The sequence below is a fragment of the Sminthopsis crassicaudata genome, chromosome 1, assembly GCF_048593235.1.
Source record: "Sminthopsis crassicaudata isolate SCR6 chromosome 1, ASM4859323v1, whole genome shotgun sequence".
Classification (NCBI taxonomy): Eukaryota; Metazoa; Chordata; class Mammalia; order Dasyuromorphia; family Dasyuridae; genus Sminthopsis; species Sminthopsis crassicaudata.
This window is the reverse complement of record NC_133617.1, coordinates 57,871,600-57,897,929: the sequence shown is the minus strand read 5'-3', so window position 1 is coordinate 57,897,929 and position 26,330 is coordinate 57,871,600. Positions and strand designations below refer to the sequence as shown.

At 53.1% G+C, this 26,330-nt stretch overlaps 1 protein-coding gene across 1 annotated transcript; it reads right to left on the bottom strand.

The window, feature by feature from the left end:
• Positions 1 to 576: 576 nt before the first annotated feature.
• Positions 577 to 13,836, bottom strand: NR2F6 (nuclear receptor subfamily 2 group F member 6). Its single transcript, XM_074305562.1, has 4 exons — positions 13,235 to 13,836; positions 5,220 to 5,314; positions 1,823 to 2,359; positions 577 to 1,593 (listed from the first exon to the last, which is right to left on the bottom strand). Exons 1-4 carry the CDS (start codon positions 13,507 to 13,509, stop codon positions 1,319 to 1,321), a joined length of 1,182 nt encoding a protein of 393 aa, XP_074161663.1. The 5' UTR covers positions 13,510 to 13,836; the 3' UTR covers positions 577 to 1,318.
• Between the last annotated feature and the right edge of the window lie 12,494 nt (positions 13,837 to 26,330).

Genomic DNA, 26,330 nt, shown 5'->3' with positions numbered 1-26,330 from the left:
AAGACAGAGAGAGAGGAGAGAGAAACAGAGGGAGAGGAAGAGAAAAAGAGACATAAAAAGAGAGGGGAGAAAGAGACAGAAAGAAGAGAGAAACAAGAAAAAAAAAAAAAAAAAAAAAGAACAGGGGGTGGGGACAGAGGGAGAGAGAGAGGAGAGATCCCGGGGCTGAGAGAGAGAAGGGCCCCTCTCACTTCACTGACACAGCCCGGGGAGCTCAGGAAGCTTAGTGACTGAAACATCATATGGCTGATCCTGCCACACCACCACTGCTTCCTGAGAGAAGGTGGGAGAGGTCAGGCTGGAGGGGGCGGTGATAGAGAAGAGATGGAGAGGAGGAGTGGGCAGGGGGGAGGAGGAGAGCGGCTGAGTCAGCCCCGGCCCGCAGCTGTCCCCAGATCTCCTGCCCTGGCCCGGGCGCAGCAGGTGGGCCGGCCTGTGCCTGGGGCTCACTAGAAGGGCAGGGACAGCCATCCACATTTGGCAGAGGTGTGGGCCCAGCCTTGCCCAAGGTCACAAGAAGGCCCTTGGTCGGGGCCCACAGTCCTCTGCTCCCCCCCACAATGAAGGAGTCATCCCTGTGGTAAGAAACATCTTTATTGGCTTTAGGTCATTCATTTTGTAGTGTCCAGCGAGGATTATATTTTTAGAGAATCAATCTAAATTATACATACTCGTGTCCCCCCGGCCAGGGATGGCCCCCCTACCTTTCCTCTCGTTGCTGCCCCCCCTCCCCCAGAGAGCAGGAGGAACTAGGAGGCAAGGCAAGCCCTGCCCCCAGCTGCCAACCTCGCCTCAGCCCCCGGGGTCTGCCAGGAGAAGCCCGCCTCCCTGGGCCGGCCGATTCTCTCCAGCCTCGGTAGCTCTGGGATATGGCCCAGGACATGCATCTGGGGAGACAAGGAAGGTAAGGGAGGAGGCGGGCTGGGGCACCCCGCGCCCGGCAGGCTTCCCTCCCCCCAGGAGGCTTCAAGGGCTAGCTGGCTCCTGGGCACAGACGGATGGAGGGCACCGACGGGAGAAGGAGAGCATCTGTGCCACCAGAGTCCCAGGCCGGGGGGGAGGGGGAGGGAGGGTCTTTTTGGTTTTATGTTGTCATTAAAAAAAAAAAAAAAAAAAAAAAACGAACAAACAAAAAGGGCAAAGTGATTCCATTTGCCTTCTAAAAAATAACCGAGTCCTAAAGGTCCATCCGGCCCCCAGGTCGGGGAGGGAGCCCGGCCTGCTGCGCTGGTCCCAACATGCGAATGGCAGAGGCCACGTGCCCCCCCGACAGATGAGGAGCCTGAGGTAAGGCCTGGCCGGGCCCACCGCCACGCCCCTACTGCCCGGCGGCGTAGGGCCAGTTGAAAGTGCTGCCAGAGAGCAGCATGTCCCGGATGAGCGTCTCGATGGGCGTCTTGCCCACGAGGCGCATGAAGAAGAGCTGGGAGATGAGGGCGGCGGGCACGGCCCTCAGGGCGGGCAGCCGGAGGAGTAGGCGGCCGAAGCGCTGGGGCTGCGAGGGGTACTGGGCGCGCACATACTCCGTCAGGGCCACCTGGGCCTTTTCCTGCAGGCTCTCCACGTGCGCGGGGTCCGAGAGGCCGCAGGCATCTGCCAGGGACATGGGGCCTGTCAGCGACCAGGCCTGGAATCCCCCTGCCCCTCACCCCAAGATGGATCCTGACAGCCCCCAACCACAGAAGTGCTGTCCGCCCCCATCCCCAGGAAAAAGGGATCTGGAGTCCCCAGGCTGGCCCCCCAGGATATGGAGGCTACAAGGGCCCCCCGGGTTAGGGAGGAGTCAGGGCGAGGGAGAGAGGGCAGAGGGCGGCCCACCCACCTGGCGTGAAGAGGGCGATGGCCTTGAGACAGCTGTACTCCGCAGAGTCCACCTGCAGCCGGTTGAGCTTGTCCACTTGCTCCTGAAAGACCCGGATCTGGTCCATGAAGGAGACCACGCGGTCGGCGGCCATGGGCGCTGCGTGGAAGCCGGCGGCGGCCAGCAGGGGGGCCATGTGCAGGGGCAGGGCAGACTGGGCGGCATTGAGGACGAAGAGCTCGCTCCAGCTGAGCCTCAGCAGGGCTACCTGGTCGGCCACAGGCAGCTCAGGGAAGAAGGGGATGTTCCGGGCCCACTCCACCGTACTGAAGAGGAGGCGGGCGGCCAGCTCGCAGATGTTGTCGATGCCCATGACGCTGCCCTGCTGCTGGGCATACTGGGAGCCGTAGCGGGCGGCTGGGTACGGCTCGGCCCGAAGCAGCTGCGAGATCAGCTCCGACACCGGCTGCCCGTTGAAGTACTCCCCACCCCCTCCTCCAGCCAGGGTTGTGGGGCTGCCCCCCGAGTGCGTGTGGGGGATCCGGCCCCGCTGTACCGCTGTGGGGAGAGAGGAGCAAAGGGGGAAGAGGGGAACAGCATCAGGAGGAAAAGATGGAGGGAGAGGAAAGAAAAGCCAAATGGTGAGAATAGATGGGGAGGGGAAGGGAGAGAAAGAGGGAGGGAAGGAGGGAGAGAGAGAGATAAAGGAGAAAGAAAAAGTGGAATGATAAAATTGAAAGAAATTAAGAAGATGGGGGATAAAGAGGAGTGGATGGGGATAAAGGGAGCAGGAGAGAAAGAGAAGCCAGATAAGGGTAGACAGGGAGAAGGAAAAACAACTGCATCAGAACAAGTGTTGCACATTTCAGTGCCCCCCATCCCTACCCACATTTAAGCTTAATGGTGAGGCCCTGGAACTGCACAACATTGGGAGAGCAGGCTGGCCCGCCAGGGGGCCACGGGAGGAAGGAAGGAAGGGTCTGGGGAGAAGTCAGAAGGCTGGGGCCCCCAGCAGCCACACACAGCCGCCCGTTGTTGCAGCACATCCACACACATGGAAGCGGGGGGATCTGCTCCCCATACCTCTTCCAGCCAGCCAGATAAACACTCGCACATGCGTTAGCCTTAGCCGAACAAAAGAGAAACAGGCCGGGCCAGCCCACACAGCTGCAGCCCAGAGACACCGGGAGGCTCGCTCCTCCCCTCGGAGCCCTGGGGGGGACCAGGGCAATTATCTGTCCCTGGCCTGGGACCCAGGGAAGGGCTCTGAAGGACAGAGAAGCACAGAAAGAGTCCCAGGCAGGCCCCGGGAACAGAGCAGGAGGCTGGAAGGGCAGGGAAGGCAGGACTGAGGGACAAAGCAGAGCAGGGGCGAGGAAGGGGAGGAGCGCTTGTCCCAATTTCCCTCCCTGGTCCTGGGGGGCCCTAGAATGATTTATCACCGTAGCGGCTGGGCCCGGAGAGATAGCAATCACCTCATCCCAATCCCTTCATCTTAGAGAAGGAAACTGGCCCAGCCAGAGATAAAGGAGGATCGCGTCACTTAGAGGCAGACTGAGACCAGAAAGAGAAGGGGTCTCTTTCCCCTCCACTGGGCTCCCAACCCCCCTCGATGGCAGGCCACTGGGCTCACCCCCTCTTCCCGCATCCCTTCAGAGACACAGGCAGCCCAGCCCACACCCATGGACTAGAATGGCTGCTGAGGAGGGGGAGGGGGAGAGAGCCTGTTATAATTTGCAGGCTGCCCAGCCCAGCCCACCCCCTCCTAGAGAGCTCAAGGGACAGAAGCTTCCAGGCTTCAGCAGGAAGGCCCTGGAGATCTGAGCAGGAACCAGGCGAGACACACCCCGCTGGGCCCTGCCCCAGGGACTCAGGGACCCACAGGAAACAGAACTAGGGAGCCGGCTTTTCTCCGGGTGGGAGCTCCATGGGGTTTCTGGGGTTTGGACTCGGAGGAAGCCTCGGAGATCTGGAGAGCTCACATCGCCAATTAGGGCCTTGCTCTCCCTTCAGAGAGAGGGAAACAGGAGAGGAGAGGAGGAAATGACCTGGCCCAGCGTCACAGACACTGCCTCAGCTGCTCCCAGGGGCCAGGGTCAAGGCTGACCTCCCCCAGCCCAGAAGCCTGCAGGCCCGGCTCTGGGCGCCCTCCCCTCCCCAGGACTTGGGGCCACAGCTGGCCACTGAAGGGGCAGGACAAGCCCCGTCTCTGGGGCTGCTCAAAGGGAAAGGCTCCCTTAAAGACAGGACTTCCGTGGGTCAGTGGGGCCTAGACAGGCCGGGAGGGACACTGGATCACGAACAGTCCACCCAGAGGCCTTTACCTCCAGTCCGGGGGAGCTTGGAGAGCCCGGGGGTCCTGAGCTCAAATACCCAGCTCAAGGGCAGCGGGAGGGGGGGAAACACACTGCTCCCTGTAAGCCTCTGGCCTTTCCCCTGCTCTCAACAAATCTGGGCCCAGAACAGAGCCACAGAACTTCAACAACAGAAGGAGACTAGAAAACCTGGGCTGCAGCATTCAGACCTCCCAGCACCAGCACTGCACAAATAAGGAAACCAAGGCACGGAAAAGTTAAGTGACAGGGCAGATCACACACCAACGAAGGGGGGGGAGGCAGAACCGAACCCACTTTTCCCGGGCTGGGTCTGGCTCCCAATCTCCAGGCTGCAGGAGTGGGCGCCCGCCTGGCCCGGGGTGCCAAGGTTCTATTCTAGAATCCTCTCCAGAGCCCGAGTCAGCATGGCATGACTAGGAGCCCAGCACTCCTCCAGCCAGGAGGCAGCTAGGCTAGCAAGCCAGGAGGGCACCGTGCCCCTGGGCATGCTTCCTGCCCTGGGCAAACACTGGGGTGGAAGAAGAGGGAGGAAAATAAAGGGCCCTTGTAAGAAAAAAAACAAACAGCAAAGGAACTAACTGCCCTTTCTTGAGGTGGGAAGGTCAGAGCGACCTGGGCAGGGTGACCAGGGGAGGAGGAAGGGAGGGAGCCCCAAAGCCCCGGGGGGGCCCTGGCCTTCCTGCACTGATGAAGGGGGGGATGGGAAAGCCTGAGGATGGGGGGGGGGGCCATCAGCCAGGAAAGGACCACGCTCCTGCTGCGGAGGGGCTGGGATCACCCAGGAAGTCAGACTCCTGGCCTGCAGGCCCAGGCTAGGGCTCCAGGGAGTGGCCAGGATTCCAGACTAGATTCCCCAGCCCCTTCCTGCTCCCCCCAAACCCCAAACTAACCCCCCCTCAAGATGACACAATGGGCAGGAACTGGATCCCAAGGCCCAGATGTGGATTCAGGCCACTGGGCGATTTTTGGCCAAGTCCCTCCAACCTCCTCTGGACTCCAGACAGGTAACAAAGCCCAGGCTTAAGGCGGTCCAGGCCGCTCCCTGTGGAAGGGCTGAGAGTGGGGCTCCTGCCCTGCCTTACCTTCCTTTCTCATGCCGACCCGGAAGCACTTTTTTAACCGACAGTACTGGCACTGGTTCCGGTGGTGCTGATCGATCTGGCAGTCTCGGTTGGACCTGGAGGGGTGGAGTACGTGCCAAGGTCAACATCCAAACCAAAGACTAGAAATATGGGAAGAACCCCAGAAATTACCTGACTTCCTTTCTGAGCCTCAGCTGCTGCTGTCCCCATCTGTAAAATGGGGATAATACAATTACATAACCCAGCCCCCTGCCAAATTAATATGAGTGGACACCACGCTAGTCTAATTAACTCCTTTACTGGTTCTGGCTCCTGCTGAACAGTGGGGAGGGGGACACTTAGCCTGGACCCTCATCTGAGCACTGAGATTAACTCAATGTCTGCATGTGGTCGGGTCCCCCCCTCTAGGGCAGGGGCAGATCCACCTGGGGCTCAGAGGCACGGGTACAAATCCCAGCTCTGTCACCGCCCGCGTAGGTCTCATTTCCCTTAACTGCCATTCTAAAAAGTCCTCATCCTCCCCTTTCTGGGCTCCAGTTTTCCTTTCTGCAAGGTGTATGTGGGAGGGGGTGGGAGCAGAGGCGGCCGGACCCCTTGCCCTCCAAAGCCCCCAGAGCGAGCCGGCGTCATCCTCTGAGCTGCCTGGCAGCCGTTGTCCTTCACTGTCATCCCGAGAGAGCCACAAGTAAGCCCAGATCTGGAGGCCAAGAAGCGGTCCCTGAGAAAGGCCCCGAGGAGCTTAATTTGTACGGACGGGCTTCTCAGAGCCGAACTCTGTTTCAGAATGTCCTGGCTGCGGCCTCCCTGCGTTAGTGCAAGCCGGGAAGCTGCTTCCCCATCTGCTGGGCCCTGAAAGGACACAGAGCTGCTGCCTCAGGGCAGACAGGCCCTCCAGCCCCACACAAGGCCCAGGTCTTAGTGGGGTGGGATCCAAAGGCTGGAGGCTCCCCCACTTCGCTTGGAACAGCCTGCCTCCCCTGTAGCCTGAATCCTGGGCCCAAGGGACCTGCTGGCAAAAGTAATTACTGCTGGGAGAGGAAAATCTCCTTGGAGGTGTCAAGGAGCCCTTCCACAGGTCCAGGGTCCAAACATTTCCAAGGCCTGAGCCACGGATGGAACACCTCTGATCAGTCAGAGAACATCAGCTCAAACAGGGGTGGGGGAGAGGAGGAGGGAAGGACACTGCTCTTTGAACTCAGAAAAACCCGAGTTCAAGGCCTTCTCCAGACCTTCCTAGTAACCCGACCTCAGTCACTTAACCTCTGGACCTGATCCTTCACCTGTGAGAAAGGCACTGAGCCTGCTCCTGTCTCTTAGGCTCCTCCCGAGGCAGGTGGGCCGACAGAGCTTAGAACGATCGGTCGAGCCCAGAATTCTAGACTCTGACTCGGGGGCACCCCTCAGTTCTGACATCCTGGGAGCAGCCCCCACACTACACTGCATGCGGAGAGCATTAAGGGCTACCTCTGCCTGCCCTCAAAGCACCTGCACTCTCAATGAGACAAACTCTGTCTTCCTTCCTGGCATTCTGGGCGGCACACAGTAGGTGTTTCATACGTGTTTGCTGGTCAGTTGACCGACCTCTGAACCCCAAATATTGGAGCATGGAGGAGAGGACAGGACTCCGGGTGGTTCTCTGGCAGAAGGGCCAGGTGAGGGTCTCAGATATTTTTATCTTACCTCTTCCTCTCTACTTTGCCTGGAGCTGAAAAGGCAGAGGAAGAAAGAAGCGAGGGCTGGGTCCCACTCTTAAGGATAAAAGAGGGAGTTTTAGGACAAACAGAAGCCTGTCCTACTTCCCACAGAGGGAAAAAAGAAATGGAGCTCATTCCCCTGAGCAGTGACCCAGGATAGAGATATAAATAGGGTCGATGGAGAATTCAGTGGCTGACAGATCCCCAGCAGGGTGTAGAGGAAAGTAGAGGGGCACTGGAGGACACCCCCCATTGGAGGACATCTCCTCCTTCTCTGTCCAGGCTCTGAAACATGGTCTCTGCCCCTCTGCTCTGTCCCAAGGTCACAGACAACCTCCAGTTCCCCAAACCTCTGGGCTCACCTTCCTCAACCTCCAAATTCAGAGCCCCCTTTTCCTCCTCGTCCCATCCCAGTTGAATCCACTTCCTCTCTTGCCCTATTCCACATCTTCCTAAGGAGCTGCCCCAAGGTTCTGCCCGGGACCTCATCGTTCCTCTCTTTACCCCCTCTCCCTTGGCATTCATCCTTTTCCATGTGTTCAGCTTCCCCCCCCCAGGCAGATGGCACTCCCTTACCTATACCTTTTATTCTGGCCAGGTGATACACTTGGCATCACATCAGACTTGAGTTAATTTAATTTAATTTATTTTTTGCTGGAGCAATGAGGGTTAAGTGACTTGCCCAGGGTCATACAGCTAGGAACCTCCTGCCTTCAGGGCTGGTGCTCTATCCACTGGGCCACCCAACGGCCCCCAGACTGGGATTCGTGAGTTCAAATCTGACCCAGACACTGGCTGTCACCCCCGACAAGTCCCTTCACCCGTCTGCCTCAGTTTCCTCATCTGTAACATGGGGAGGTAACAAGACTCTTTCCTAGGGCTGTGGTGAGGATCAAATGAGATCATATTTGTGAATCGCTTAGCAGAGTCAACATGCCATGGAAACGCTGGTTGTCATGGTAAGCTTCGGACTTGAATTTCTTATCTCCCATAGGCAATCTCAGCCCTTGACCGACTAGCTCTCTGGAGTCCGACCTGTCCCAGAGCAGACTCTTATTTAGGAGAAGAAAGCACAGTGGGCCCGGCTCCAGGAGAGCAGGACCCAAGGCTTGTGATGTCACATTCTAGTTGCAGTACTACAACTCCTGGCCCGCTACTCAATGAGCCACTTTCTTTCTCTGTAAAACGAGAAGATTGGCCCAGTTTCTTAGATCTTTCTAGGTCTGATATTCTAGGTTCTAAACATGAGATATTGCCAGCTACGATGGAACCTTAAGGGACCTGGGCCCCTGCCTTCGCCGCCTTTCAATGGCTCTAAATTTGCAAGCAGAGGTCCAAGATTCAAATCCTACTTCAGCCTCTTCCATGTGACATTCACATTTTAAACCGGTTCACAGGCTTGGGCCTCAGTATGTGCATCTGCAAAATGTGGGGGTTGGATTCAATCAAGGACTGGGTTTTTTGTGCCCTGGATCCCCGTGGCTCTATGGTGAGAGTGGTGGGAATCCTTCTCAGAATAATGTGTTTAAAGGCACAAATTAAAATACATAGCATTACCAAGGAAACCAATTACACCGAAATAGAGTTATCATATTTTTTTTTCAGCTTTAGGACCTGAAGCTGAGAACCATTAGATATGCGTTTCTAAGGAGCCTATCAGTTCTACCCCACAGTTCTAGAATCTACAGTTCCAACCCTCTCTCCCCCCTCCCATCACTTCCAGATCCTGACATACCTAAGGCAAGTCATAAGTGGGTGGGACTAAGACTAGAATGTGGGGAACCCCCTTAACTTGTCCCTTAGGTGACCCCATTCCTAATGGACTCTGTTCCGACCCCTTACTCCCTCTCCTCAATCCCCCCAAAATAAAAACAAAAATGAAATTTCCTGGTGCCTGGAAAAGGCCAAGAAACATCACTCACACTGCCATGCCAAAGCCAAGGGCCTTGGGCTCTGGTTGGGGTAGGATTTGAGGAGCTTTACCCTCGGGCCTATCACTCCCTAATCTCTGGAGTCAGGGATCTGCCACCAATAGGGCTGTTTGCAGTGGCCCACCGCCAACACTGGGAGTGTGGGGGGAAGGAGCAAGAATCAAAGAACCCCTTGTCAAGGAGAAAGGCCTTGTGACAAACATGGCACAGGGAGAGCCAGACCTGGCTTCTCCAAGCCTCAGTAGCCCCATCTGGAAAGTAGGGATTTTTTTTTACTGCCCTACATCTCACGGAATGAGTGAAGAAAGGACCTTGAAAGCCTCTCAGTGTGACAGAAATGGGAATGACCCATGGAGAATGCCAAGGACCCTACAAGAATAAAGGGCACGTCAATAAACTTGGGAGAGGCCTGGCAGAGCTGGGCTCTGGCCCTCAAAGTTCAAGGTCACAAAGAGAGTCAGTGGGCCAAAACAAAGGAAGCAGTGAGGGGGGGGGAGGGGGGGAGGAGGCTTGGCAAAGGAGCCGAGCTGGGTCCTCCCAAATCTCAGCTGGGAGAAGGAAGCCAGAGCAGCCTACTCCAGACTGGGAGACCGCACAGGCACAAGCTGGAGGGAAGGGACCACGGCCCATCCCAAGGATCTGAAAGGGACTGAGGAGCCCAGGCTTACAGGATCTCCAGGACCCCAAGGCCTGCCAGGGTCCTGGTGGGGGGAGACCCTCCTCCCATCATTCTCCCTCTCCTGAAGGGAGAGAAATATTGCTCTCAGAAAGATCTTTCACTGATTTGGTGATTCCTTGTCTAGGTTGGGAACCATTAGTATAAGCCCCACACTAACAAATAATAGTAACAATAATTTAACCATTGATAACTTCAGTCCCAGGAATAAGTTACTATGATTTTTGGCCAAGAAGGACTTTGTTGTTAAGAAAACCAGAAAACTGAATGTGAGAACTGGGAGGGCCCTTAGAACCCAGGATGTCAGAGCTGGGAGGGCCCTTAGAACATGGAATGTCAGGGCTGGGAGGATCTTTCGAACCCAGCAGGTCAGAGCTGGGAGGGCCCTTAGAACCCAGGAGGTCAGGGCTGGGAGGGCCCTTAGAACAAGAATGTCAGAGCTGGGATGGCCCTTAGAACCCAGGATGTCAAAGCTGGGAGGGCTCCCAGAGTATGGAATGCCAGGTCTAGGAGAGCCCATCAGAAATCATCTACCTGAAGGCCTCATCTTGGGGAAACTGAGACCTAGAAGAGCTGCCCCTCAGTTCCACAATGACAAGGTCAGGAACTGAGTGGGAAAAATGTCATACTATCTGGGAGTCCAGGCCAGTGGCCCCCTGCCCACAGATCCCCTTTCCCCCACTTTAAGCCCACCCTGAGGGCCTACAAACTCGTCCAAGGTCACCGAGCAGGGACATTGGCCGATTCCTCCAAAGACGAGGTCAGAGGCATGGAAAGGTTCCAGCTGAGAAGATGCCCTGGTCCGGCCTGAACCAGGCAGGGAAAATCCCAGCCTTTTGTCTGGAAGGAAGGGGCCAAGGGCACTCTCGGGGACAAGGGCTGCCAGGCCCCCAGCTGGGCAGGCTGGGGGGAGGGGGAAAGGGAGGATCATTAATGTCACTGGAACACCTGGGCTCCTGACCAATGGTTAGAGCTTCCAGATAATGAGGCCAAGGTCACTGCTTTCAGGCCTGCACTGGCCCAATTATCATGCTGCTGCAGGAATTAAATGTCCTCTCTGGTCTCTGCATCCAGAAGCTGCCCAGGCCCCGCCAGGGCCCGGGTCCTGCCCTCCCAGAAGGGGACTGGGCTGGCTCAGCACCCCCCACCCCCAGCGCAGCGCATTAGTCTCAGGCAGCCAGAGGCGACCCTTTCCGAGTCAGGTCCGGCCCCAAGCCTAGGCTGCCCGGGGCGGTGGCCCAGGCAAGCCTGAGGCCGGTGTTGGGGGAGCCCTGCTCACCTCCTAATTAGCAGGTCTACATGAAGCTGAGCCTGCCCGCCCCTCCTTGCCAACAACTGTGGGTTGGTTGGAGGCGGCTGCCAGAAAACAGGTGGTAAGGACAATTAAGTGAGCTAGAAATGGTTTATTTCCCCTTTTGGGGAGGGGAGGGCAGGGCAGGCACTGGAGGAGAATTAGCCAGCTCTGAGCACAGCAGACCTCTCCCCGCCTTCCCCCAATAACGTGCCTCTGTGGGGGGGGGGGGGGGGCAGAGGAAGCCTTGCCTACATGAGGGTTGGGCCGGGGGCCTCCAAGCTCTGGATGGGCTCCACTGGATGCAGGCCTTGGGGAGAGAAGGTGGGCTGGGTGGGGGTGGGGCCAGAGAGTCTGCCCCTCGAACCATTTCTGCCTGGCTGGGAGGGCAGAGTCTAGGCTCCTTCTTCAGGTGGCTGGGAGCACTCGACATCAGTCTTAGCTCCTTCTCTCCCTTTCAACTTGCCCTCCCAACCCCTGGCCAGAAAGCACAAAAAAGCACCTCCAGCTTCTCCCGGTGCGGGTGGAGAACTTAAAACAACTTAAACCTCCAAAACAAAAACAACAAAACAAAACAAAACAGCTCCGACTCCCTCAAAAAAAACAGGACAATCCAACCCCTCCAGCAGAAGGAGCCGGTAAGCAGGCAGCCAGCCAAGTTGGAGCACCGGTCCTGGAGCCCACAAAAGAAAGGGGTTTCCTATGATTTCCTGCCCCTAGGCCAAGACATCAGCCTAGATCCCGGGCAGGTACAGCAGCTCATGGGCAGCAGCCTAGCAGCGTGGGGGAGGGGAGAAGGGGAAGAGTGGCTCTCCAGAGAGCAGGAATCTGGCACACACACCCCCCCCTCCCCTGCTCAGACACCTCGAGGGCCCCCTGTGGATCCTAGGATCTCTTAAGGGCAGAAACTATGTCTTATTTCACCTCTCCAGCAGGGAATTTGGAGAACTGGCCTAGAATTCAAGAAGGCCTGGTTGCAGGACCCTGGGAATATCACCAAAGCTCTCCAAGCCCCCAGACCCTTCAAAGCCAAAAGCGACAGCTCCCCAATAGTAGAAGGCATTTCTTCTGGATAGTTCTGGATTCTCCTCCCCCCCCCAAAAAAGGGGGTAATCTCCCCTACTAAAGAAGCAGTATTAATACCTTTGATTAGAGATTTATGGTCATTGTGGTTCAATACTTTTTGGATTGAATTAAGACCCAGTTTGAATTTTTTTTTTTTTTTTGTGGGAGGGGCTGGGGGGAGGGGAAGGAAAACATTAGGCTGGAATACCCAACAAAGGGCAGGTCCCAACCTCTGCTCCCCAACTAGCCCAGCTCTCCCACTTCCAGGACCCCAACCAACTCAGGGCACCCTACTCCCCGTGAAGAGGCTGCAGACTTGGGGGAAAATAAGAGATTTGCTCTGGAAACCGGCCCAAGCGAAGACAATGGCCAGAAGGTTCTGTGTTCTAAGGGATTCTAAGTTCTAAATGCCACGTGGGGCCACTAGAAATACTGGGCTTTATAAAAATAAGAAAAAGGGTTGGGGGTGGGGAAGGGAGCAGAGATGAGAAAGAAGAGGCAGGAGGTCCCTAACTCAGTGTCTGGAGAGGGAGACCAGAGGGCTTGTGGCCTCTCAGGCCAGTCAGTCTTCAATCACTGCCTCCAGCCACCGCCTCCCCCAGATGGCTCCTCCAGCACGATGGCCCTGGGAAGGGAAGGCCTGCTTCCCCAGCCCAGGCCAGAGGTCACTGCCTCAAAGACTCCATTTCCCCCCTCCCCCCCACCATGCCAGGTTTCAGAGGCCCTGGAGGGCAGAAGAAGAAGGTGAAATGAGGGCAGAGAAAACAGCAATAGAAGGGGAGGGTAAGAGGGTCAAAGATGAAAGGTCAGGGGGAAGAAAGGGGATAAATGGGAAGCCAATGTAGAGTTCGAGATAATGCCCAACATTTAGATAGCATTTTATGTTTATGAAAGTGCCCTCTTGTCTATCGATTTTTTCTATCATTTCTATCACGACAGCAAGTTTATGAGACAGGTAGGGGACTATCTCCAAACTAAGAATGGGGGAAACTGAGGCTCAGGGAGAAGTGACTTGTCCAAGAACATCCGGCTCCTAAGGCCAACCCCAGGCCACCCAGCTGCCAGTCCAGTGGTCTTCACAAGGTGACAGACTGCAGCCTCGGGGTCGGCGGGGCCTGGGCGAGCCCAAGGAGGAGGAAGCCTCGGAGCTCTCGAGCTTTCATGTGATAAGGGCTAGAGATCTAATCCAAATACTTGGTTTTACTGAGAGGGAACCGATAGGCCCCGAGAGCGTGGGGCGCGTGAGCTGGAATTGGAACCCAGGGCTCTGGGCACGATCCACACGCCGCCCTGCCTCGGCTCCGGGGCTGCGGCTGCGCCTCCGGCTTCGGCTCGCTCCCCTCCCCACCCTCCCATACCTGCAGGTGTAGCTGAGGTTCCGCCGGATGCTCCGCTTGAAAAAACTCTTACAACCCTCGCAGGTGAAGACGCCGTAATGTTTGCCGCTGGACTTGTCCCCGCAGACCACGCAGTCCACCTGGAGCCCGGGCTTGTCTTCGTCGCCCGGCTCCGGGTCGCTGCCGCCGCCCTGGGGCGAGGCCGAGTCCTCTTCCGACGTGCGGGGGTAGCCGCCCTTCTCCACTCCGTTCGTGTCCCCGTTGGGGCCGCCCCAGCCTCCGGTCACCATAGCCATTCTCCCCTCCAGGGAGGGGAGAGGAGGGTCCCGGGCTGGGGGTGCGGGAGAAGGGGAAGCGGGGAGCTAGCAGGCGGCGCGGGCCCGGCGCTGGGGGGCGCCCCCGAAGAGCATCAGGCTGCGCCCCCGAAACAGCCGCCGCTCCCGGGGCGCGGAGCGGGGCGGGGCCGGCCGGGGCGCTGGGGGCCCTGCGGCGGGCCCGGAGACAGGCAAAGTTTGGCAACAACTTTCCGCGGGTCCCGGCCGAAGGCAGAACTGGTCGGGCCGGTTCCCGAGCCGGCAAGGGCTCCCGGAGAAAAAAGGGGGGGCGAGCAGCGGCGGCACCACCTTCCCGAGCGGCGGGGTCGGAGCCGGGGCCGGGGCTAGCAGTGCGTGCGGCCCGTCCCCCGGCCCAGCGGCCCCGCTACGGCAGCCAGAGCAGGCCGGCCCCGGGACATCACGCCAGCGGCAGAAGCAGCAGGGCCAGCTCCAGAGGCACCTCCCCGGCCCGCAGTCCCAAGCGCCTGCACCTTCCTCTCAGCTCCTCCTCCTCCTCCTCCTCCTCTCAGCGCCGGGAAACTTCGGGGCTCAGCCCCCACTCGTGCCACTCCGGAGGCTCGGGCTGCTCGCTTCTGGCCCACGCAGGCCTCTCCGCCTTCCTCCGAGCTCCTCCTCCTCCTCCTCCTCCCCGCGCCGGGGAAACTTCGGGGCCTGGCCTCCGGGCGGGCCGTCCGTCTCCTCCCTCCTCTTCCTCCACCTCCTCCTCCCTCTCCTGCTGCTGCTGCTGCTGCAGCCGCCGCCGCTCCCGCCGCGGAGAGCTTCGGCCCCGGGCGCTCTCCGCTCCTCTCCGCGCCGGGGGCAAACTTAGCGGGGCCGGGCCTCCGCGGCGCCTCCGCCTCCTCCGGTGCCCGAGCTCGGCGACAAGGAAAGTTTGGCTGCAACTTGAGGCGCTGCAAGTTCCCGAGCCCCGGCAGGCGAGCAGGCGGGCGCCCCTCCCTCCTCCTCCTCCTCTTCCTCCGCCTCCGCCTCCTCCTCCTGCCTCCGCCTCCGCCGGGCTCCGGCTCCGCTAAGGGAGGGGCAGTCGAGAGTGGCGCTCAGCGGCCTGGGTCCGGCCTCGGCCCCCGCCCTCCGCAGGGCCGGCCCTCACCGCGGCAGCCCGAGCTGCCCCAGCCGCAGTCCTCGGCCCGAGGGTCTGCACCGGGCTGCAGCCGGCGCGGCTCAGCTCCTGGAGCGGCCACCGCCGCCCGGGCTGTTAAGCCTGCTGCCGCCGCCGCCGCCGCCGCCGCTGCTGCTCCTCGGAGCTCTCGCGCTGCGGCCGGTTTGACACACAACGTTCCATTCGGAAGAGGAGGGGGGACTGGGGGGGGGGGGAGAAAGAGAGAGAGAGAGAGAGAGACAGAAAGAGGGAGAGAGAAGGACGGTTGCCCGGGCGACGGCCGCCCTTATAAGGACATGGGTGTCAGAGAGCGCGCGCCCGGCCCGGGCACGAGTGGGGGGGGGGGGGAGAGAAGGAGGAAGAAGAGAGGAGGAGGAGGAGGAGGAGGGAGGGAGGGAGGAGGAATGTGCCTGCTCAGGCCTGACCCTCCCCCCAGGGCGCGAGAGGCTGCAAAACCTTAACCCCTTCGCCACTGCACTGCAGCCCCTGCTGTTGCCCCCCCCCCCCCCGCCCCCGCCCTCAGTCTCCAGATCCCCAGGTCGTCCTTCTCTCCAGTGCCCAGTGCTGCAGCCGCCACTTAGCCTCTTAGCCCCAGGGATGGAGGGGGGAGATAGGCGGATGCTTCTTTATTAACTGGGGCTACATGGCACAAATGGGGGCTCGGGGCATCGATCCCCCCCTTCGTTAGCTTCCGCTCGTCGGGGGGAAAACGCACGTCCAGAAGCTGCGCCCACAGCCCCGGTATTTCCCTCGTTACGTTCCACAGCACCTCCCTCACCCCACCTCCTCCCCGCCTAGAGGTGGGGGAGTTGAGAAGGGGAGAGGACCTGGCCGGAGCACGCAGGCGCTGCACCGAGCTGCAAAACGTCCGCTCCCCCTCCGGGGCCCCCCCGCACAGTCGAGGGACTCAACCCCACTTACGGCCTACGGAGCACGCCCACACCTCCACCTCCCCACCATGTGCAGTGACCCGAGTGCCCCCTTCCCATCATGGCCCCCGCAGAACCCTGGGTTCTGTAGGGCAAGAGGCCAGACCAAAGAGCAAACGGTTCCCTCCCATCCGTCCTGCTCTGGCCTCCCCGGGGCCTGCCCGGACAAGGAAGGGGGCCAAAGTTGAGATCTGCCTTTTACCCCCCACCCCCCCCTTCCCGGTCCCCACCTCTTTATTTTCTTTGCTGAAGCACGGAAGGCAGGCCGGCCTTGGTCAATAGAAAAAGGGAATTACAAATTCCCCGGGCCCACCTTGGAAGTCTGACCCTCAGCAGTTTTCCATTTGTCTGAATTATTCGAGAATCATCCCTAATTCTCCTAGGAATCAAATGCACGTCCTAAATTGTGGAAGAGGAGAGGAAAGAAGGGGACGGAGATGTGCATTAATTAAAGGGGGAGACTGGGGATTCGAAGGGATGTCGCCCTTCATCTTTCCCTATGATTCCAAGCTAAGAACACCAGTTCTCAACAGCTCTGGAAGGTCTGCATCAGGTTTGTCCTGCCTTCCTTCACCTTAACCCTATTCTTACCGGACACCCCCACTCTCTAATGTCATCCTTATAATACCTATCCAAAGGCAACAGGGGCAACTGAATTCATGACATGAAACTTGCTTTAAGTTTGTTTTGTTTTGTTTGTTTTGTTTTGTTTTTGTTTTTGTTTTTCCCCCTAGTCCTGTGTCTTTTACCAATGACTGACTACTTTTATCATTTTGGGCATCTCATTTCCCATCCATGGATCTCAAGTTTTCTCATCATGAGGGGGATCAGACTAGATTAGGTATTTTTAATCTGGAGTCCATAGATTTTGTTTTTCCAAATATTTTGTAATTGTATTTCAATGTAAGAAGGGATTTTTGTCATTGTATATATTTTACACATTTAAAAACATTATTCTGAGAAGGGTTCATAGGCTTCACCAGATTGCCAAAAAGGGACCCAATGATACCAAAAAAAAAAAAAAAAAAAAAAAAAAAAAAAAAAAAAAAATGTATCTTAGAGCTCCCTCCCTGCTCGGCACATCCTAGGTTCTAAAGCCCCTCCCTGCCCTACACATCTTTGGTTCTAAGGTTCCTTTCAGTTCTTTCATTCTCTGATCTACAAGCACGCCCATATGATCATTCCTAAGGACCTTCTCTGCACTGACATTCTGTGTTCCAATATCTCTTCACCCCAAAGCTCTGATATTCTATATTGCAATATACTTCCCAGTATTGTCATTCTGTGACCCTCCCAGCTCTGACATTTTATATCCAGCCCCATTATTCTATATTCTAAGGCCTATCCCAGCTCTATCCTAAGATCCCTTCAAGATTAGACATTCTGCTTTGACTCCAAAGCTATGGTATCTCCCAGAGAAAAACTCTTTAAGTTAAAATGGAAGTTAAAATGGATGCATTGAACCCAAGAGCAGTGGGACTGGGCCAAAGAGGAAAGAGAAGGAGGGGGGGGGAGGAGCAGCTCCAATCAGAGGGAGGTCTGGATGAAAGGTTTCCTTGGGTTAATAAGTATTGAAACTCCTTTTGGGATTCAGATGGGTGAGCCTGGCCATTAGGCCTGCCAGCCTACTGGGCTCTGTCTGTCTGGCAGTCTTGCCCTGCTGGCCTGGGCTAGAGTACTGACATTAAAGATTAACTAGGGAATCAAACTCAAATGGACCAGAGCTGGAGATGGGGAAAGGAGGAAAGGAGGGCCTCTTCGGTATTAATAAATTGATCTTTCCCATACATCCCCACTTACCACAAGTCTGCCTGGAAATGGCTTTGCCTTTATCAGAGATAGAGGAAAGAGAGTAGGATCATAACAATCTTTAGAACAGGAAGGAAGTTGAGAGGCTATCTAATTCAACCTCCACCCCACCCAGTTTGCAAATGTAGAAACTGAGGCCCAAGGTTCACACAGGCAATTAGAGACAGGGAAGATTCAAATCTCAGTCCTCTGGCACTAAATCCTATGTGTGTGTGTGTGTGTGTGTGCCCTTTCCCCTGTACCAGGATACCTCTCATTGGTCACTGACAGGAAGAGGTTCTTAGCAAAATGATTGATTTCACAAACCTGCCTTCGTCCACTTCCAGCCTTTTGTGTCCTCCTTGATTTCCTCTCCCTTCAAATCACATTAGCAAAGCACTTCTTTTCCAAACTTCCTGCCAGAGAAATTCCTTTCAACTGGCAACATCTTTCTTTCTTTTCTTCCTTCCTTCCTTCCTTCCTTCCTTCCTTCCTTCCTTCCTTCCTTCCTTCCTTCCTTCCTTCCTTCCTTCCTTCCTTCCTTCCTTCCTTCCTTCCTTCCTTTCTTTCTTTTTCTCTCTCTTTCTTTTTTTTTATCTCTCTCTTTCTTTTTGTATGTGTGAGGCAGTTGGGGTTAAGTGACTTGCCTAGGGTCACACAGCTAGTACGTTAAGTATCTGAGGTAGGATTTGGTCTCAGCTCCTCTGGACTTCATGGCTGATACTCTCTTCACTGTACCATCTAGCTATCCCTTGATATTTCTTTATAGTGATGTTTATTTCTATAGCTCCAAAAGGTTTGCAAAGTGCTTTTCTGAATACAACCCTATGGCTAGACAGAGAGTACAAGTTTCATTACACCCAGGAAAAAAGAGGTTTAAGTAAGGTAATTTATAACTGGAAGTCTTAGTCCTTAGCCTCCTAATACACAACCTCCTTGGATTAGCCAGGGGATGGTCTGACCTTCCTTTCTGACCTATCCAAGAATTAGGGTTTACTACACAAGTCATTGAGCCTGAGCAAAAGGGACTTAGGTGAGCTACTAAGCAAAGACTTTCTCTCCAAAAAGTGCTCCTCAGCGGGGGAAAGGGATTTGAAGAATATTCCAGCATGACCTCAAATCTTGTGATGTTCAGGAAATTTCTAACCTACCAAGGGAGAGAGAAGGCAAAAACATCCCCCTTTCCAATTCCTTAACTATCCTTTCCCATCTCTTGGGTTGGGGTTGAAGGAAGTGGGTAAGGGAGGAATATGAAGTCAAAATTCTGGCTTTAGCTCCCAGGAAAGGATCCTAGCCCCTGCTTGGCTAAATCGGGGGCAGGAAGAGAATCAAAAGAGGACAGGATTCACCAAACAGTAAGCATTTGTTATTATCAGGCACTGTGTTAAGCAAAGTGAATGCAAAAAAAAAAAAAAAAAAAAAAAAAAAAGGAAGAGGAAACAATCACTTTCCAGAGGAAAAAGGGATATTGAACCAGAAAGAGATTTGGGTGCTGATCCCAAGGCTACATTACTATGGACCCATTGGGCAAGTCACCTCTCTGAACCTGTTTCCCATCTGTAAAATGGGGATGGCAACATTTTGAACTCAGGATTATGGTGAAGAAAGTCTTCTGCCATCCTTGAAGCACACAATAAGTCTTCAGGGAACCTGGGGAGTGAATAGAACCACATCTGGTTAAAGCTAGGTACAGCTGTAGCAAGGCTGTGCTGAAAGAAATGCAGGGTGGGAGGAGGACCCAGGCACTTTCTGGGAGAATATAAGCTCTCTGAGGGCAGGATTGTTTTTCCTTTGCAGTGCCAGGCCCCGGTCCAGTGCCGTTTCTTGGGCTCTTAATGTGTTTGTTGAATTGAAAAAACTGAGACTTGGAGCCAGGAAGGCCCCTAAAGGAGAGGGGGAGAAATAGGAGGATCTATGTAAAGCCTTGGGCCTCCATTGAAGGGACACTCTGTACCTCATTAGGTGATTCTGGGAGTTCTGGTAGACTGCTCACTGCTTTAAATGTGCCCCACTCCATGTAGCCTGAGGCACTTAGGGTCAGTGCCTCTCTAATTCTCCCTCATTGCCCTCCCCACCCCCCAAGCACATTCAACACATCCTGTCCCTCTCTTCCTCCCAAAGACTGCCCAGGGATGGGAGGATTCCATTTCAGCCTGAGCAACGCTGAAGAATGGAGAATGTCTCTGATCTGTGTGCCCATTCTCCAACAGTGTTCGGGGAAGGAAGGGAGGAGCCCCATCTCCTCTCTTCATCCTAGGCCTGGTTCTGGCTCACCTATTCAGACAAAGGTTGAAATAGGATGGCCTCTAAGGTCCCTGCCAAGTCAGTGAATGTTGAATCATCCCTCATCCCCAAATGCCTGCTAAGAATTCCCTCAGAATCACCCCCACCCCCACAAAATCCTCCTTTTAGAATATCCCCCTCAAATTATACTCCCCCATTCTTTCTCCCAGAGCCCCCTCCCAACACACACCTCCCCAAGTCCTTCAAAGGAAGCAGGAGCTTGAGGGGATGGTTCAGGGCCATCGGGGTTGTTTGGCACTTTTTGCTTAGGCCAGATCTCACATCTCCGCAAAAGGCCTTCCCACTCAACCACCTTCAATATTCTCCTGTTAAGTAACCTCCCCCTCCCCAGCCCACCCCTGCCGGCTCTGCTCTGTTCTCTGCTCCTTGATTCTCCACCTCCTGGGACAAACCTAACTCCTAAAGACAAGAGGGAAAGGAAGGAGGTAAGGGGTGATGGGAAATGTGGCTCCAGAGGGAGCTGTAACTTGGAATGGGGGCTCGGTGAGGAGCTGGGGGCTCGGTGAGGAGTTGAAGAACTGGGAATAGGATAAGATGGTTCGGGAACTTCAGTGAAGGATGGGAGCTAGTCCTCCATCACAGGCTATCCTTACCCTGACCTAGCATAAGGAAAGGCCCTGAGGAAGAAATGGAGTGGGGGGGGAGGGAGAGGGAAGGAGAGAAACCCAGGTCTCAGAAGGGGCCTGTTTAACCAGAATCTGTGGCTGAGGGCCAGATTCTGGTCATTCTTCAAGCGGGAGGGGACTTCACCCCCCCTTCACCCCCCACCTCACCACATTCCTGCTGCTCTGGGGGAGGGGAAGAGGGCAAGGAGTGTCTCAGGGCCTCCCTCCCCATCCTGGGCCTCTTCCCAGCCTGACCAATGGCCCTGCCTGACCAATGGCCCCGCCCGCCCTTCAGGCTCCCCACTAAGCACCCTCGACTTTTGGGCCCCAGGAAGAAGAAGGGGGGGGACTTGAGTTAACATTTGACCTTGTGGGCTAGGCAGTGCGGCCTGGGGGCTGGGGGTGGGGAGGAGGCTGGGACAAAGGCGCCTGCCAGGCCCATCTGGCTGTTTTTAGGGCCCAGGCCTGTGAGAACTGCCAGCCAGATCTTTCTCATTCCCTCAGCCCATGCGGGGGAAGTGACCCACACTCTAGCCCCGCCCCCAAGGGACTCCTGAGCCCACAGACTCAGTATTAAAGCTGAGAGAGATCCTTTTGAAATTTGTCAGGGCCGGGAGAGATCTTAGAACACAGGGTATCAGAACAGAGAATGACTTGTGAAAATAGTGTTAGGACTAGGAGGGCCCTTAGAGCCCAGGATATCAGAACCAGGAGGGTCCTTAGAACCCAGGATGTCAGGGCTAGGAAGACCCTCAGAACATAGAATACCAGAGCTACAAAGAGACCATTTAACTTTAGTTGGCCAAATTAAGACTCACAATAAGAAAATGACATACCTAAGATCATAAAACTAGCTAGTCAGTGTCAGAGCTGGAATTAGAATGTCAGCTCAGATGTCCAATCCAAGATTCCCTTTCCAAAGACCTATTCAGTCCTTATAGAGCCCCCTCCCCCAGTTACTCATCCACACCCTAGAAGCGGTAAGAGTGGCTCTGGAGGACCAAGGGATTCCACCAGGTGACAGGATGAAGAACCCAACCAGAACCCTCAGGCCCTGAAAACTCAAGTCACCCAGCTGACTAGACACCCCGGGGAGTTGTAGATGGGACAGAAATTCAGGAAAATTTCAGATACCACCCTCTCCCTCTTTTCTCCTTCCATTCCCAAAGCTGAGAAAGGCTCAGCTGGCGTGGCTTGTATTAAAAAGGAAGATCCATCGTGGGAAAATGGTCCCTTCTCCCATTCATTGGCTCTAATTAGTGAGAAGGCAGTTCCCCTCCGGGACCTTCTTGCTTCCCTACTGTACTTGACCTTGGTACAAATACCCTACCTGGACTTCTGCCTTAGCATCTAAACTCTTTTTCAGGTCCCAGAGCCCTCCAATCCACACCTTTCTGTCCCCTCCAGGGAACAGCTTAACAGAGTATTGACCTCTCCAACCCCTGGAGACCTTAGGCTGAGGTTAGATGTCCACTTGACAAAAATGCTTGTAAATACTTACTCAGATACAAGGCGAGACTAGATACTCTCTGAATTCTTCAGCGATTCAACAATCACTGTAACTTTGTATAAGGTAATGTATCCAGTGGATAAAAAGACAAAAAAAGAAAAAAAAATAGTCCCTCCCCTCAAGGAGTTTACATTTTACAGAGGAATAAGGTGAGTAAGCACATAAGTTAATAAAAGATAATTTAAATAGGATAGAAGTACTGGAAATATTTCCCCTTAAATAGTACACCTTAGCCTTAAAGGAAGTTAGAGATTCTAAGAAGTTGGAAAGGGTGTGCTCTCCAGGTGAGAGGCACAAAGGTAGATAGATGAGAGGTGAAAGGTCAGGTTTGGGAAACTGCAAGTAGACCAGTTTTTCAAGGTATATGAAGGAATTACCGTGAAATAAATCAAAAAGAGTTACATGGTAAAGAACTTTTCTTCGGGTTTTTTTTTTTTCCCCCCAGAGGCAATTAGTGTTGCACAGTTAGTAAATATCCAAGGCTAGATTTGAATGCAAGTCTTTACTCCAAGCTCCATCCATTGAACCATCTAGCTGGCTCCCAAAGGACTTTACTCAATGGACTGAGGACTTTGTCTTTTATTCTAATAGAGAACCATGGAGAATTTTTGAGGAAAGTGACATAGGATATAGATTTAGAGTTTTAAGGGACTTTATAGATCCCTCAAAGGATTCCAAGGGATTCCAAGAGAGGAAACAGCATTCCGGAAATCAGGAACTACCTAAACAACACATCCAATTTTGCAAATGATTAAACTAAGGCCAAGGGAGGATAAATAGCTTTCCACAGTCATTGTGTTTGTTTAGTCATTTCTGGCTCTGTGGCCCTGTTTGGTGTTTTCTTGGCAAAGACATTGGAGTGATTGCTATTTCCTTGTCCAGTAGGTTACTGAGGAAACTGAGGCAAATAAGATTAAGTGACTGCCCAGGGTCACACAGCTAATGGTTTGCCATGTCATCCTTCTCTAGCTTATTTGACAGATGGGGAAACTGAGATAAATAGGAGTAAGTGACTTGCCTATATAGCTAATAAGTATTTGAGGCCAAATTTGAACCCACAAAGATGAGACTTTCTGATTTCAAATACAATATTCTATCTACTTTACCACAGTGTGAAAAGTGATAAAAGAGAGGTTGGTAACCCTATAAAAGGAGAAAAAGAAGTGAAAAAGTATAGAGGAAAAATCTACAAGATTGTGGAGGGTAAGGAGGAGAGAAGAGTTGGAATAATTCAGTTTGTGAACCTTCATAAACAGAAGGATGAAGGATGGTGTGGATTTTTGGGAAACAGGGAAATTTGGAGGAAGGATAGGGTTGCTGGCTGGAGTCTTCTGGGGAGGGAAAGAGAGGGAGAATATAATGATTTCCATTTTGGGTCTGCTGAGTAGGCAATGCCTATATTGGAGATATTCACAGACAGTCAGTAATGGAGGACCGTTGGAGTTGGTTATTAATTTTGGGGAGGCAAAGGGGGATGGGGAAGTCATCTGGGTAGAGATGCTTATGGAATTCATTGGAACCGATTCAATTACAAGAAAGATTAGAAAAAAAAGAAAAGGAAGCAAGTGACAAAGCTTGGAAGATGGAAAAAAAAAAAAAAACTTTAATGGGAGGGAGAAGAAGAAGCCTGAGAAGGAGCATTCCCAAAGCAGAGAAAGCAGAGGCTCTGGGAGGAGGGGAGAGAGGAGTGGTCTCCAGTGTCAAAAGCTGCCTGGAGGTTAAGAAGGAGGAGGACTGAGAAAAGGGCATCGGGTTTAGTTGTTAAGTGATCCCTGGTAACCTTGGAGAGGGCAGTGTCAGTAGCATGGTGTGGAACGGAAGCCTGATGGCTGCTGTGTGCTTGAGCATCACTGAGCTGACTCTGGAAGGCGAGTTAATGATCACCAGATCAGGGACTCTTCACCTTGTTTGTGTCCAGGACCCCTTTGATAATCAGTCTGAGAAGACTTCCTTCTCAGAGTCTGTTTAGGAGTGCATAAAGTAAAATACATTGAATTATAAAGGAAGCCTATTATATTAAATTGAGTTCCAGAAAATACTGTGGCTCTGATAGCTTTAACTGACTTCAGTTTCATTAAATAAACATTCTCTGAGTATCTACTATGTGCAAGGAATAATAGGTACAGGCATAAAAGACAAATACAAAATATTCTTGACTTAAAGCTTTCTCCGCACTGGAGACAGGTAGGTAAATGATTCAAGTAATTTCAAGAGCAAATGGCAGTGTGCTCTAATGGTTAGAGAAGAGGGCTCTGAGTCCGTATTTTCTAAATTATATACCATGTTAAATATATTTATCATAACCACATTGTAAAGAAAATCTTTGTAAAAAAAAAACAACCAAAAAAGAATAATGCAAATTAAAACAGTTCTAAGGTACCACCTCATACCTCTCAGATTGGCTAAGATGACAGGAAAAGATAATGACAAATGTTGGAGGGGATGTGGGAAAAGTGGGAAACTACTACATTATTGGTGGAGTTGTGAAATGATCCAACCATTCTGGAGAGCAATCTGGAACTACGCTCAAAGACTGTGCATTCCTTTTGATCCAGCAGTGTCATTATTGGGTCTGTATCCTGGAGAAAAAAGGACCCACATGTGCAAAGATGTTTGTAGCAGCTTTTTTTGTGGTAGCAAAGAATTGGAAAAGGAGTGGATGCCTATCAATTGGGCAATAGCTGAACAATGAACATTAATGTTGCATTTAAAAAAAAGATCAACAAGGTGATTATAGAAAGATCTAGAAATATTTACATAAACTGATGCTGAGCAAAACAAGCAGAACCAGGAATACATTGTATATAATAATAGCAAGAATGTGAGATGATCATCTATGAAAGGCTTGGTACTTCCCAGTGGTTCAGTGATCCAAAGGAATTTCAATAGACTTTGGACAGAAAATGCCATCTGCATCCAGAAAAAGAACTAAGGAGACTGAATGTAAATCACACATGCAATGTCTACTTCTTTTTTTCTGCTTTTTTTTATCTCTCCCATGATTTTTCCCTTTTGCTCTGATTTTTCTCTCCCAGGGATATGTCATAAAGCAATGTGTATTAGAAATAAACTTATTACAATAAGAAAAAGAAAAAGAAAAACTTAAGAAGTCTGAGTAATGCAGTGATCCAAAATTGATTCCAGATGACCCACTCCTAACAGAGAGCTGATGGACCCAGGGTGCAGAATGAGAAATACAGTTTTACACAGGCTGATGGAGGGGTTTGCTTTAATTGATGATACATCTCTCTTCAAAGGCTCAGATTTTCTTTTTTTCAATTGTGGAGCAGGGAAATGGGAAGAAAAATTATACTGGTTAATTGAAAAAGAAAAAAATAGATATTTTAAAATCATGTGCATGAGATGGAAAATCCATTCTCTCCTCCCCAAATTCTTGATTTGGGGAGCGAGAGTGTGGGCTTGAGAGAGGAGAGGGATCCCAGCATGAATGTGCCACCCCTAGCAGGCCCTTCTTCTGGCCATTCACACCTGTACAGGTGAAGCGCACCTGGGCTCTTCCCATCAGGGAAACAAAGACTGGAGCTTGGATTACTGAGCTGGGGTTTAAGGGCCTCTCATTGCTCCCCCCCAACCCCATTATAAGGACACCTGTGGTCACTAATCCCTAGTCCCTGCTGGGCCTGGTGGGCCTCCACCCTTCTCCAGGGACCCCTTTTCATCGTGGGAAAGTGGCCTGTTGCTAGCTCAGATCCCTGGTTGAATAGATCAAGAAAAAGGGAAGGCCTCCTCATGGAGCTGCAAGGGGCCTCTCCAGGTTGGAGAGGCAGGGCGTCATCCAGGGAGTAGAGGCCTTGGACAGGGCAAATGTGTGATGTGAACATTGACTCCAGAGTCTGGAAATCTGGGCAGTAGTCTTACTTTTGCCCCTTGACTCCCACTGTGACCCGGCCAAAGGTTCTTTCTTTTCTCACTCAGGGCTTCTGTAAAAAGTTGAATAAGGATCTGAGTTTCCCCTCAAGGTTTGCTTTTTCTAAGATTCCAGGAATTCAGTGAGGAGAGCTGTGGTAACTGGCACATAGTCCAGGAATGGGCTGGCAACTCAAACAGTCCAAGGGAAGGATAGATACAGTCCCAAAATAATCTACCAAGCAGCACTGCTAGTTTCTGGGCCTCAGTTTTTGCTTCTGTAGAAAGGAGCAATGAGATTCCCTCTTACTCATAGGATGCTCCAATTCTATCCAATCCTCTCTTCTAAAAAAATGGCCGAAGATTGTTTTTAGAATCAGGGGATTTGAGTTTGCATCTTTGCCTTCTCGATTCAGATCATTATTAAAGTCATTTAATCTCTCTGGGCCTTAGTTTCCCCATCTGTAAAATGACAGGTTTGGACTAGATCAAAGGTTTCTGACCCACAACATCCAACACCAGAATAAATGTGATTGTGAAACATTTAATTAACAAAAGAAATAAAAATACCATAAAACACATAGTTAATGTTAATATGTGATTTTTCTAAGTCAACATGAGATAGATAGGGATTTTTATATATAGTCCAGTGACCCTGTTTTCTATTTGAGGGTGACACTCCT

Bases quoted from the DNA above. Each gene is read 5' to 3' on its own strand.
- NR2F6 (XM_074305562.1), bottom strand. From the start codon at position 13,509: ATGGCTATGGTGACCGGAGGCTGGGGCGGCCCCAACGGGGACACGAAC. The intron at 5,315-13,234 runs GTATGGGAGGGT...CCACCCCTCCAG, and splicing joins AACCTCAGCTACACCTGCAG to GTCCAACCGAGACTGCCAGA. The intron at 2,360-5,219 runs GTAAGGCAGGGC...CTCTCCCCACAG, and splicing joins GGTCGGCATGAGAAAGGAAG to CGGTACAGCGGGGCCGGATC.